Consider the following 12,238-nt stretch of genomic DNA (forward strand, 5'->3'; position numbering starts at 1 on the left):
GGAATTGTGCTTTATGCTTTGTAAATCTTTGTGCACTTATGTTTGTTCCTCCTGGTGTTGTACTTGCCCTTATGAGTGCTTGGGTCAATTGTACCTGGAGAAAAACATATTATTCCTGTCCCAGACTCGTGTGACTCCTATACCTGAGTACTAATCTCACATTTTGAAGCAGAAAACTTTTGCTTTCATACCACTTAACATTGTTCACATTTAGTCATTTCAGTCCTCAAGCTCATCAAGTTCTCCCTTCATTTTTGACACTTCAGTTGATCCTATGATCAATAATTGTTTCTGTCTTTATGTTGTAATCAGTTTCACTGCCACAGAATAGTTGTGGTAACAGCTTTAATGCAATGTTAAGTAAAAGCAAGCAGAAGACTGAACTTTAAGAACCTTACCTCTAGTCCATTCTTTACCTGCCAGTTTTTGTGGTGACCCTTAATTGTATAAATGTATCAATATTTTCTTTGAAGTTCAGATTGCATTTAACCAAATAAATGCATTGCTTTGTTTTGCTACAGTATCCCGTTGTTGTACTTCTCCACTTTTCTGAAACTAAATATAAGATTATTTCATGTATATGGCACTTAAATACCTGTTCTTGTCAAACCTAACCCAGTAGTACTTCACAAGTACAAATGAAACCAATAAGCTTGTAGTTGTCCAAACTATTTTCTGTCCATCCCTTTCTTTATTACAGGTGCATTATTTGTAGTTCTTCATAAGTATTCCTTTATGAATGTGCCTGTCAGCCTTAATATTGGTGTGGTTTTTTATATTCATCATGATAGTCCTTTTTTTGATTTTTTTTTTTTTTTTTTTCCTGATTCCTGCTTTCTGTCTACAAAGGTAAAGAGAGAGGAGAAAAGCGAACTTAAGAACTATAAACTGGGAGAAGTGACAACAAAATGGAAAGGGAAGAGCAGGGGGAACTGAAAGAGGGTGAAAGGCTAGAATGAGATATAAAAATGTGTGAATAAATGGATGTGCTCCAAATATGTGGAACTTTTACGTGATTTAATTAACAAAAATGAAAGTTCAACTCCTGTCCCGGATCTTTCTCATGATCAAGTTCCATGAACTGCTCCATACACTGAAGGCATTGCAGCGCAGACACGCAAAGCCTAGGTTTTAGTGGCCTTAAGTACAGTTATTTACAGTTACAAGCCTAACACGCTGTGTGCAAAAAGTAGTAAGGTTTACAATAAGAGCAGTTAGGTGCTTCATGAGCAGTGCCCAGTCCACATTTGTACATTTCTCTTTCCTTAAATTACTGTTTGAGCATCTGCCTCCCTGAGGTCATTGTTTGCTCCATGGGGAGCACTGTGACACTTGAGTAGGGTCTGACTGCAGGAACTGGGATTGGGGACACCTTCTTCCTGTGACGTTTGTTCCACAACCCTTCAGCAGCAGCTGTCGATAATCCAACAGTGGTTTTGTTCTGGCCCATAATACATTGCTAGTGTAGGAAAAGCATTTTTTCGTTGCTCACATTTGTTACTCAGGCACATGTGGGCCAGCTGGGAATATATAGCACTGCATACTGTACGCTGCAGGTCTCCAGTGAGGTTTTTTGCATGCTAATAACCAAGCACTTTGGGTTTTATTCCATAGGTGGCTGGGTTGTCTCATTCTGTGCTGCATGTTGGTCCTGATTCTGGTCTTTTACTATCTTGGATTGCTGTGTGGCACCTGCGGTTATGACAAACATGCTTCCCCAACAACCAGAGGCTGCATCTCCAACACTGGAGGAAACTTTCTTATGGCGTAAGTTTCACTTACTGGTGAAAAATAAGTTGAAGGTACCCATAGAACATTGGTTTTATTTATTTTGAGGACACAGGTGACAGTTTTATTTTCATACATGGCTATATGTGCTGAAAAAATAGATAAAAAATAAATAGTGATCTCGCTTGTTTTCACTGAGGGACTTGGGGGGTTTGAGTTGCGCTTTCATTGAGGGCTATAGCTGAAGGATAAAATGCTCTGAATCTGCTGGTTTAAGGCAAATGATGTAGAACATGGATTTATATCTAAGCCCATTTGGAAACTGTGAAAACTAGCAACAGATATTTGGAAATAAAAAGGGAATTTATAGCTTTTTAGTACACTTGAGCATTTGCTCCAAAGACAGAAAAGCCATGTGAAGAGACAGAAAACACTTGACTTTTTCAGAGCACTTTAGGAGGTTTGGGATTGTTCTTGGAGCAACCCAGTAGTGGTTTAATGTAGTTTCTGTTGCGTACAAAGGGAGATTGTATCTGAAATCTGTCTAAAACTTTTAGAGTACCAGGCTCTTAAATGTAACTCTTCTAAGAGTTTGCATGCCAGTGGAGACCACACTGTGTGTGTGGTTTGCACTGATGTGTGGTGTCAATTTTAGATGCGATTTAGCTGAAGACTGAAACATGTATTTCAGAGTTTTTCAATCATCTACCAGCTTTCATATCTCTCTTATAGCTGCTAACTTGCAGCAGTTCCCCCAAGTACATATACTTTGTTCTTAAAAAACCAAAAACTTACTCACTTTACTTCTTTTTCAGTGGTGTTGGATTCAGTTTTCTTTTCTCCTGGGTGCTGATGAGTGTAGTGGTGCTCACTTTCGTCACTGGTGGAAATGTAGAAAAACTGGTCTGTGAGCCCTTTGAAGATAAAACTTTATTCAAGGTGAAGTTATTAAGGTTACTTGAGTCCTGATGGTCTTGTCAGTTATGTGTGGCGTTACTATATTCTTTAGGGGATGCTTCAATCAAATTTTGATCTGGATTTACTTTCCCTTTATGCACAGAATAGAGACAGTCAGTCATTCTTGGTTTAATTTGCTTTGTATTGTAAATACTGTATGCCTATCTTCCTTTAGAGATAAACCTGTCTTTGATTTCAGCATTTCTCGATGATGTTGAGCTTTAATATTCACTTTCTGCACTAGAGAGGTTGAATCTGCTTTTTTACTTCTATTTGCATTAATGGATGATAAGCTTAGATGTGGATATGTGTCAAAATATGTATGAATAAATTAATGAATTGAAAACTCAGAATTATAGTAACATTACTGATTTTTTTTTTTTTTTTCTTCTAGGTTTTGGATACTCCCTACTTAATAGTAACATTACTGATTTATTTTTTTTTCTTCTAGGTTTTGGATACTCCCTACTTACTAAATAAACACTGGAAAAACTACCTTTCTGGCATCCTGTTTAAAAATCCAAATATTAACTTGACTTTTGAAAAAGTATACAGGTATTAAAGTCATGGTCAAGATTTAATTCAATATATATTATTTTTGTGGTATCTTCCATGCTTCATATTTCAAGCGCATGCGAAAATCACGTGTTCCAGAAGTCTTTCTGATTTTCTAGTGCATTACTAGCAAAAGCATTTTGCTCCTACATACAAGTCTTAGTTACATTGCATAATGATACTAATTGACCTATGATAATGTTTTGCAACTTTGAGGCCAGCAGAAATTAATTACTTGCTTTTTTACAGACTGAGCTTCAAAAAAATATAGCCAGAACTTTTAAAAAACCAAAAAAACAAAGCCATTTTCTTAGAATATGAGAACGCTATTAATTATTGTTCTAACACTTGATCCTTGAGGTGGTTTTGGGGTTGATGTATGTGTTTTTATTTTTATAGTGATTGCAAGGAAAACAAAGGAATTTATACTTCCCTTCACCTAGAACACCTGTTCAATATCAATGAATTCTTGAATATTAGTATGGTAAGTAAAGAAAGTATGTGTGGGTGTATGATTATTTTTGAAGGCTGGAGAGGTTTTTACTCTTAAACACAGCGTAGCATGTCTGAGTTTTATGGAATTTAGGTTTTTATATACAGTGCATTCTGCTAGGACTGCCCAAGCTAATTTGAAAGGAAGAAATCTATTTACAAATAAGATGTTTTTTACCAATCTTGATGGGCCATGGAAAGTTTTCTGATGTGCTTTTTTTTATGGCTGCTCCTGTTAACATTGTTTTTTAATTTTGAAATTCCAAAGTCTGCTCGTGGTGTTGAATGAGAGTCTCGTCCTTTCATATAAATGCCTTTGTTGGCGTGTTCTCTTCTGATTCCAGTCAGTTCTATGTTGATCCAGGATATGATATGCTGTGCTCCTAAGAATGGTTCTGATTTCAGCGAGAAGTGTTGAGGATAAAATAAAACCTTTTCAGTTGGGTTGTAATAATACATGACTGTACAAAGTTTGGGGTTGCCGATAATGCTGATCTGCACTACAGCAACCCCTGGGTGATTTGTGTTCTGTTCTGCAGGTGCTCTACCCGCATTTAGTAGATACAGTCCCTTCCCCATATAATATGCAGTTAAAATGAACAGGAAAGATTCACTAGGAGGGAAAATCACTTTGAGTCTCCACACAGGCTAATGTGGAGGCAGGGAAGGAAGTCAGGTTTCCAGATTCCTTATCTGTTGCTCTGTGGCCTGTGCAGGACAGGTCACATTTTAGATTTGGGTGCAGTGCAGGAAGACTCCAGGTAACACTGAACTCCTCTTAATAAGTTTAGTCACCACTGAATTTATTAAGAGGAGTCGCATCCAGTCTTGTGACCAGTACAGCGGTCAGTCTCTGTCCTGGTCGCAGCTGAGCTACTGAATTCTCTAAATGTCCTTGATTAGGGCCAGAGTGTAGAACTTAAAATTTTTAAGGATAACATTTCCTGGAGGTGAAAGAGAATTCTGTGTTTCCTCAGTTTCCTCTTAGGAGGAACTATAACATTGGTTCAGAAAAGCCTGTGTAAAATGTGATTGAAGGCAAGTAATTCGTTGCTGTGAAAGATACATAGGTAGATTAGAACATGGGATGGCTAGACTGTGTGGACACTGCAGGGAAGGGAGGAACATTACCTGATGGATTCTTTCAAAGTTAGTTGAATTAAACTGATGTAAGCGAAAATCAGGGTGTGCTTGTTCATGGAAGTGATGAATTGGCAAAAGCGAGATGCTTGGAGGGGAAATGGGACAGGTACAGAGGAATACACATGGGATGCACACTGCTTTTGTGCTTTATTTTGTTTCCCTCTCAGTATACAGAAGATGTAGCACTTAAAATTGAACACATCCAGATAAACCTCAGCAAAATCATTCTGCTGGATGAAATTGGGAAGGAGAATCTCCTGAATTTCAGCTCTTCAGGAATAGAAGGGATAAACTTTGCCGCGTATTTGACAGAGGTGAGACTGCAGTAAATTAGAGGCAACTGGGACAAAACATAAAATGAAATGTTTCTTTAACAATGGGCAAAATGGAAAAATATCTACTTTTGTGTGCAAGGATGTGTTTTGAAGAATCACAAAACTTGGTGCAAAAGGACTTCAGAAGTTAAGGTCAATAAACATTTAAAGAAATAAAGCATATACAAAGTAGGTGATGTGGTTAAGTGCAAACAGTCTGTATAGAGAATAGCAGCATACTCTTTATCTTCACCTTATGTTCATGTCTTGTTTCAGATCAATAAAAGTGTTACCAAGGTTGATCTTCTGTCTTTTGCTAATGACTTAGAAGCAAGAGCAGACCAGCTGGTAAGTTTAAGTCACTAATACAATAATGCATAACATGTATTGTTTATATACTGTGTAAGTATAAATACGTAGCCAAATAGTTAAGTTCTCCTGTAGGAGAATTCTTGTGCTTCAGACACTTATCTACATTGTTATGTAAAGAAAAACTTGCAAGAACAGTTTTGAGTATGAGCTGTATTTTAAATATTGCTAAGTATTGATTTTTGTATGCAAACTGTTGTGCAACTTCTGCTTTGGAAGTGTAAGCTTTAAATTCCGCTGTTTGCGAGGGGAATGCTCCAAGTATTTCCTGTCTACGTTTCAGGGACCCAGCTGGAAGAAAAATTTTTTAGACAATGAGGGAAAAGATTATTTAAATTAATTTTCTTTCAGTTAGCAAGCAGAAGACTTTTGAGATTAGCAATAAAATTAATACTGTGGCAGTTCGTAAGGGCTCTAGTGAGAACTGAGGCTCTGTTGTGGAGGAAGAATGCACAAAAGACATCCTGTCGGCTCTGAAGGGCTTTTTGAACACAGACACATGGTTAATGGTCTGAGGGGTATAGCTGCAACATTGCCTGGAAATGAATCTGCAGAATGACACAGATGTGTTAACAGATATTCAGTTGATATGTTTGTATGCATGACAAGGTCACTTCCTATTTATTTTTCAAAATGAGAGTTGTAGTTTGGGTGCTGGATTGGACACTGGCCCAAAACAGATTCCTGCATTGCAGTGTGGGAGGAAGCGTGATGTTGCACACACACGTACTACAATGACTTGGACACAGACAGCAGAGTGAGACCGTGCTGTTGGGAATTCATCAGAATTCTGACCCTTCTCCAGGGAGAGGAGGGCACCAGTAGAGGCTCCTGGTGTATTTACTCCAGCGTTTTGCATAATATGATCACACCAGTAGCATTTGTATTTTTTTCTGTCACGTGTGCTCATGTCAAGGGGTGTTTCTATCATAGTTAACATCCTCTCCAGGTACCATGAGTTCCACGTTGCCTGTTTGCTCATGTAGCTTTTCTAACTTGGACAGATACCAGTAGCCTTGGCCGCACTTCACTTCCATTTTCAATTTTTATTGTGCTGTTTTGAAGGTTATACAGATGGGGAGGTTCTGCTGTAATTTTGAGACTATTTTCTCAGTGAAAACTGAGGTTCTTCAAGCATATTATGTCTTATATAGAATTGTCTCCAGATGTCTCCTTAAAGGTATATTCTACATAATTCCATAAAGGAAAATGTATCGTGCTGATAGGTTGGTTTTTTCGTTATTTTATGTAATAGAATCTAAAGGAAGCATTAGAATTGAGAATAGATCAGGCAAACTAATTTGTTCATATAAAAGACAAACATGATACTCAGTGTGTTCACTATCACTATCTGCGTTTTTATTTCTTCCTTGTGATGCTATTTAGTGTCATCCATGAAACGTCTAAAAACAAAAAACCAAACCACTCCACAACAATATGATATATTAGAAAAGTTAGAATGTTTCAAATTTGTTATTGGTTTCCAAGGGTATTTTATAATCCCACTTTGTTATTAGTGGTAGCTCTTAAAGTGTACAAGACTAATCAATTAAATAAACTAAAACCTTTTGGAATTTGTTAACTTGGCATGTATAATTTGCATTTTCTGGCACCTTACACAAAATTAAACTCATATTTTTACGCTGGAAAGAGCAAATGGAATAAAACTTACATCAAACCAAGGGGTCAGGGGATGGAGAAGGGGGCAGTACCACCCACAGATGTTATTAGTAAGTGATTGCAGCTTGTCAGTACCACCGATGAAACCCTCTGAAGCTGCTCGGTGACCGCAGCTGATCGCTCACATGAGCGCTTCTCAGGAAGCAAACACCTCTCCGAGCATTGAGCTCTGCTATTATTATGCTGCCAAAACAGCATTAGCAGCGTGTATTCAGTATGCATGCAGGGAGCCAAGTGATTCTGGCACCAAAAGGGAATGGAAATGAGCGCATTTCTGAGAGTAAAATCAAGTTTTACAGTATTATGCAAAAAGTGTGATCTCCAGACAGGCTTGAAAATCAGGGCACAAACTCATATCTTCTGACTGAAAGGCAGGAGCCACAAAAATGAAAAAGACCCTTCACAGACGCCTTTCCAAGTTACGGGCTGAAAATATCTAAACTTCTCTGGCCTTCAGAAAGCTGAGAGTGCCTGGGGCTGATGTCCACCGCGCTCAGAACAAAAGCGAGTACCCATGACTGGGAAGCTGGTCCCAGCCGGGGTGCCGCGCCGCAGGGCTCTTGTGCTGAAGCTTATGGCGAGGGAGAGGAGGATGTGCTCCTGTATTTCAAATGACTTGGTGCCCCATTTGAAAGTCCTCTTCATTTAAATCTGTGCTGCTGATGTTATAGCAGAAAAGCAGTATAATACATATTTGATTTGGTTGCTGACAACTGAATTATTAACACGATGATTTTTCCCTGCCTTGTGTTGAGGAGTTCCATTTGTCATGCTCTGTTGTTTAGCTTCAGGGGTGCTGCCGTGGATGAGTATCATGTGCAACTTTTGTTGTTTTTTGCTTTGTTGGAAAGCTTTGAGACTACTGAACAATACTGCATAATTGCATTTTTTTCAGCCAAAAGGAGCACTGGAAAATGCCTTAAAAGGACACGCAAACAACATTCGAATGATTCATAACCAGCAAGTTGTTCCGCTAGAGCAAGCTATGGTAAAATATTAAAGCAAAGTTAAAACATATTTGTAGAAAATAGAAATCTCTAAATGTCTTAAATACACTCTAGAAAGTTAGACTTTTACTATTCTGTAAGCACAGATTGCATTTGCATTGTGTCACTGAAGAGTAATGTGGTTAAAGAATGTGTTTAATAGTTTCCCTACTTATATTACTGCTACTTTATAATACAGTCTAAAATCATGACCTTTTTCTTCCACTTTTTTGTGTGTTTGTTTGGTTTGGTTTTTTTTGCTTACCATTTCTCTTCATTCATAAAAGTAGTTATCACTTTCACACTTTTTCTTGGAGTTAGCAATCACCTAATAGTATTGGAGTTGGAAACTTCTGGCAGTAGTATTTAGAGTAAAAAAAAAAATATCTTTTTACTGATGCTATAAAAGATGTGAAAGGGCTGCTTCCGCCTGATTTTACTAAGCACTGATTTGTATAGCATCAAACTGTGGCTCTCTCACATGCCAAGTGTTGCCTTTTCCTCTACATGACATGATGACTTTTAGCTTATACTAGCATCTGATACAATGTTTCTGCCCTTATCAAAGCCCTCTTGTAGAAAACCATTGGGTCTTCTGTTCCACTCTGATTCTATGCCGTTCTTTCCTAATTAACTCCTAATTATTCTCATCTCTTTTTCCTTTTACAAAAACTGACTGTCAAGAAATATGTTAAAGCTAGGGTAAGTGCTTTTTCTCTTCTGAAATTGCACAATATAGAATTCTCTAAACACCTTGGTTCTGATTTTAATTGTTCTCTCTTCCCACCAAATTTTCCTCAGTTTATTGCTCCTAACTTTTATATGAAGTCTTCCAGTACACAATTCATAACTGATTAGTGCTATTAGTGAAATACTGATTCAGCAATTAATAACACAATACATTAGTTTAAATACAACTGTTGTTACTATCTATAATGTGATATGATGTACTGGAAACGAAAGAATCTATAGAAGATCAGACCATGCATAGAGTGGTAAAACAGGTGGACTCTTACCTGTAGTATTGACTTGAATCTTTTTTTTTTTCCCTTCCCTTACTTCTCTAATAGAGCACTTTAAATCAGAGCATTAGGTTGCTGAAGAGGACATCATCTGAACTTACGGTAAGCTTGCCTTCTAACAGAAGGAACATTTTTATGTGTGTTAAATCCATCCACCCCATATGTGGGGCATATATTTTTCAGTACAGCTTTTTCTATTTCTATCTGTTCTGTAATTGGAAGAGATCGTAAAGCATTGAGATAGTAGCAGGAATTTAGATATTTGTTCTGCACAAGTTTTTCTACCCTAGCTTTCCCTTCCTTATAGAAAAAAAAAATGTTTGGGATATTTTTTGAAGTGTGAATTGTAAACTCTATTGGCACGTGATAAAATAGACTTCAGTATAGTTCCATCTGTCACATTATTCATGTTCCTAAAAACGTAGTTGTGTTTTCTAGAATGAATCCTTGGGTGCAAAACGTGGAGGGGGGGACAACCAAGAAACAGAATGCAAAAATACAACTGAGAAAGAGAGCTTTGTGATTCACCTCCTTAAGGACCTCTTGTCCAATGTCCAGCTCCTACTGGGGCCTGTCTCTCTAGCATCGTACTCGTCACCTTCCTGCTTCTGCGGTACCAGCCTTGCTGTAGGAACCTGGATGTCTATAGAGGCTTCCCCAGGGCAGCTCACGTTTCCCCTCCTAGTGCCTGCACCATAGTGAGACCAGTTGCCTTCACGCTCTGCTGAGCTCAGGAGACTTAAGGAAGAGAGGATGGCTCCTTTTCTGGCAGCAAAACTTTTAGTTGCCACCAGCCTGCCTTGGCTCTGGTAGCAAGAATCCAGGCATGCTAACAAGCACTTGGAGTCAGAGTCACGGCAGCTCGCGGGGCCATACGTACATTCATTCTTCCCACTAAGGTTTTCCCCTATCCACAGCAGCAGAGCAGCTAGATTTCTGTCACAGTTTCTGATATGAGCCTGAGTGGGGAGGTAAGAAGCCGTGAAATAAGGTATTGATAAGGTGTTTGACCTTTAACTGTATTTAAGAAATAACTCTATAGTTCCAGACTGTACGTACATTATCCTTTGTGTGTGTTCTTTAAGAGACTTTAGGGGATTGTACAGACATTGAAGAAGTGTCCAAAACCTTTTGGATGTTGATGAGCAGCCTTTCCTAGCTGTATAGAACCATACTCCAGTAATTTGTGGTGGTATATGGCCCACTATTTTCCTCTGCACTGTGTGTGTCTGTAGTGTATATAAGCTGGATAAAAAAAGATACTGTTCATAACCACTGGTACCTTGGTTTTTTAGTAGTGAGAGAATTCTTTCAGATGATCCTTAGGCAGGCTTGTGCTCTGTCTGGAATTGTGTGTTTCCAGGACAGTGACACTGGTTTATCAAGAGAACAAACAGGTTCCTGACAACGGTTGCAGAGCCATTGCAACAACCTTAAAAGAATTTATTTATCTTCCTCTCCAGGTTAAGGTGAAAAATGTCATTAGCGCTGTTAATGCTGCCCAGCATCTCATAAATAACAATGCTTCCCTAGTTATTGTCCAGGTAAGCTTAATTTGATTAAAATACATTAATTTAAAATGTCAAGAATGTAGAGGTTCACTTACTTTTGTTCACTTCGTCTGTTCCTAGGAGACAAAAAAGTATATGGATACCATAGTTGGCTACTTTGAGCAATATGTTGAGTGGGTCAAGGAGTCGGTAAGGTGCATTTACTTCATTGAGAGAAGCTACATTTAAAAAAAATTAAAAAGCTAAATAATAATAAAAAATGTTACTTCTAGAGTATGTTTTATGGTTTCAGTTTGTAAAATATTTGTACTTATTATGAAGAGGAAAGTTTATCTTCTATACGTAGCTTTGATGTGCTTGAAGTAGAAATTAAGAATTGTGTTGATTGGAATAAAATGCAAATTTAACATAAACATTGTTTTACTAGGGCTAGCCTGGAATCTATCATTTTTTGCTTATATTTCGCTGAACCTGACCCTCTTAGTTCAACTTGATATCATTAGCATCTTGTTTTATTCTTATTGCTTCAGCTATAGCCTTTGAGAAAGCAAGCTGATGTCTTAAAGATGTTCAGTTGATAGCATATCCCACTGGAATTTATTTTGAATTTGGATAAGGCGAGAGATAACAATTTAATAAACACTACCTGTAACTGTAAGCAAGTTTTGAGGTTCTTTATTCTGTTAAATATTTCAAACTGTATTTTTTTTAATTCATCTTTCAGATTTCCATGGAGGTAGCAGCATGCAAGCCTATTGCCAATGTGATAGATACAGCAGTAGATATTTTTTTATGCAGCTATGTAACTGATTCTTTGGTAAGAAATATTTTCTGTCACTCAAAATTGGGGCATCGCCTAGAAAATTCTTTGAAGATAAATCTGCATTTAATTATTCTGGCTAGACTGTTCTCAAGTACAATAATAAAATATCACATCCGAAGTTATGCAAGGAAAAAACGTTCTCATCTGGGTCGAAGTCCAAAGCCAAACCATTGCTAGACTTGTTTTAGGTTCCCATTAAACTGAGGCTTCTGTTAGCAAGAGTTCTGTAAAATTAACTGTTCTTACTAAATTTCTTCCAACTTGAATTGCAAAGTGAATACAGTACTATCTGTTTGGAATAAAAATTCTAGAAATGGTGGGTTTCAATTCAATTGCTTGATTCTCAACCACTTTGAAATGGAAAAGCCTAAAGATCTGAAGTTCCAGCTATAACCATTTCTAACTCAAGACAGCAGGAAATGAGTGAGAAATACCTAGGAAAAACTTTCTCAAGTATCTGTCTTGGAATCTAGAAAACCTGAATGAGGTTTTATCACTTGATGTGTAGTAGACACATCTTGATTTCATTCCCATGCAGTGAAGCCTTTGAGCCTGACTGGCAGCAGTATATAGGGGCAATATTGGCTTTTTCATCTTGCCAGAAGAGCTTGGAAAGAGGACAGCACGTTGTGTGGGCCGAAACAGGCAGGACACAGGA

At 37.8% G+C, this 12,238-nt stretch overlaps 1 protein-coding gene across 1 annotated transcript in view; it reads left to right on the forward strand.

The window, feature by feature from the left end:
* Positions 1-11,574, forward strand: part of PROM1 (prominin 1) — a gene marked incomplete at its 3' end in the record, with an annotated part of 35,402 nt that extends 23,828 nt beyond the window's left edge. Inside the window, exons 13-23 of the mRNA XM_009878969.1 lie at positions 1,615-1,767; positions 2,544-2,667; positions 3,137-3,240; positions 3,640-3,724; positions 5,043-5,189; positions 5,466-5,537; positions 8,134-8,226; positions 9,295-9,348; positions 10,710-10,790; positions 10,878-10,946; positions 11,482-11,574. Of these exons, the coding sequence (XP_009877271.1) occupies positions 1,615-1,767; positions 2,544-2,667; positions 3,137-3,240; positions 3,640-3,724; positions 5,043-5,189; positions 5,466-5,537; positions 8,134-8,226; positions 9,295-9,348; positions 10,710-10,790; positions 10,878-10,946; positions 11,482-11,574 (1,075 nt within the window). The remainder of the gene's footprint in view (positions 1-1,614; positions 1,768-2,543; positions 2,668-3,136; positions 3,241-3,639; positions 3,725-5,042; positions 5,190-5,465; positions 5,538-8,133; positions 8,227-9,294; positions 9,349-10,709; positions 10,791-10,877; positions 10,947-11,481) is intronic.
* Between the last annotated feature and the right edge of the window lie 664 nt (positions 11,575-12,238).

The sequence above is a fragment of the Apaloderma vittatum genome, unplaced genomic scaffold, assembly GCF_000703405.1.
Source record: "Apaloderma vittatum isolate BGI_N311 unplaced genomic scaffold, ASM70340v1 scaffold17011, whole genome shotgun sequence".
Taxonomy (NCBI): Eukaryota; Metazoa; Chordata; class Aves; order Trogoniformes; family Trogonidae; genus Apaloderma; species Apaloderma vittatum.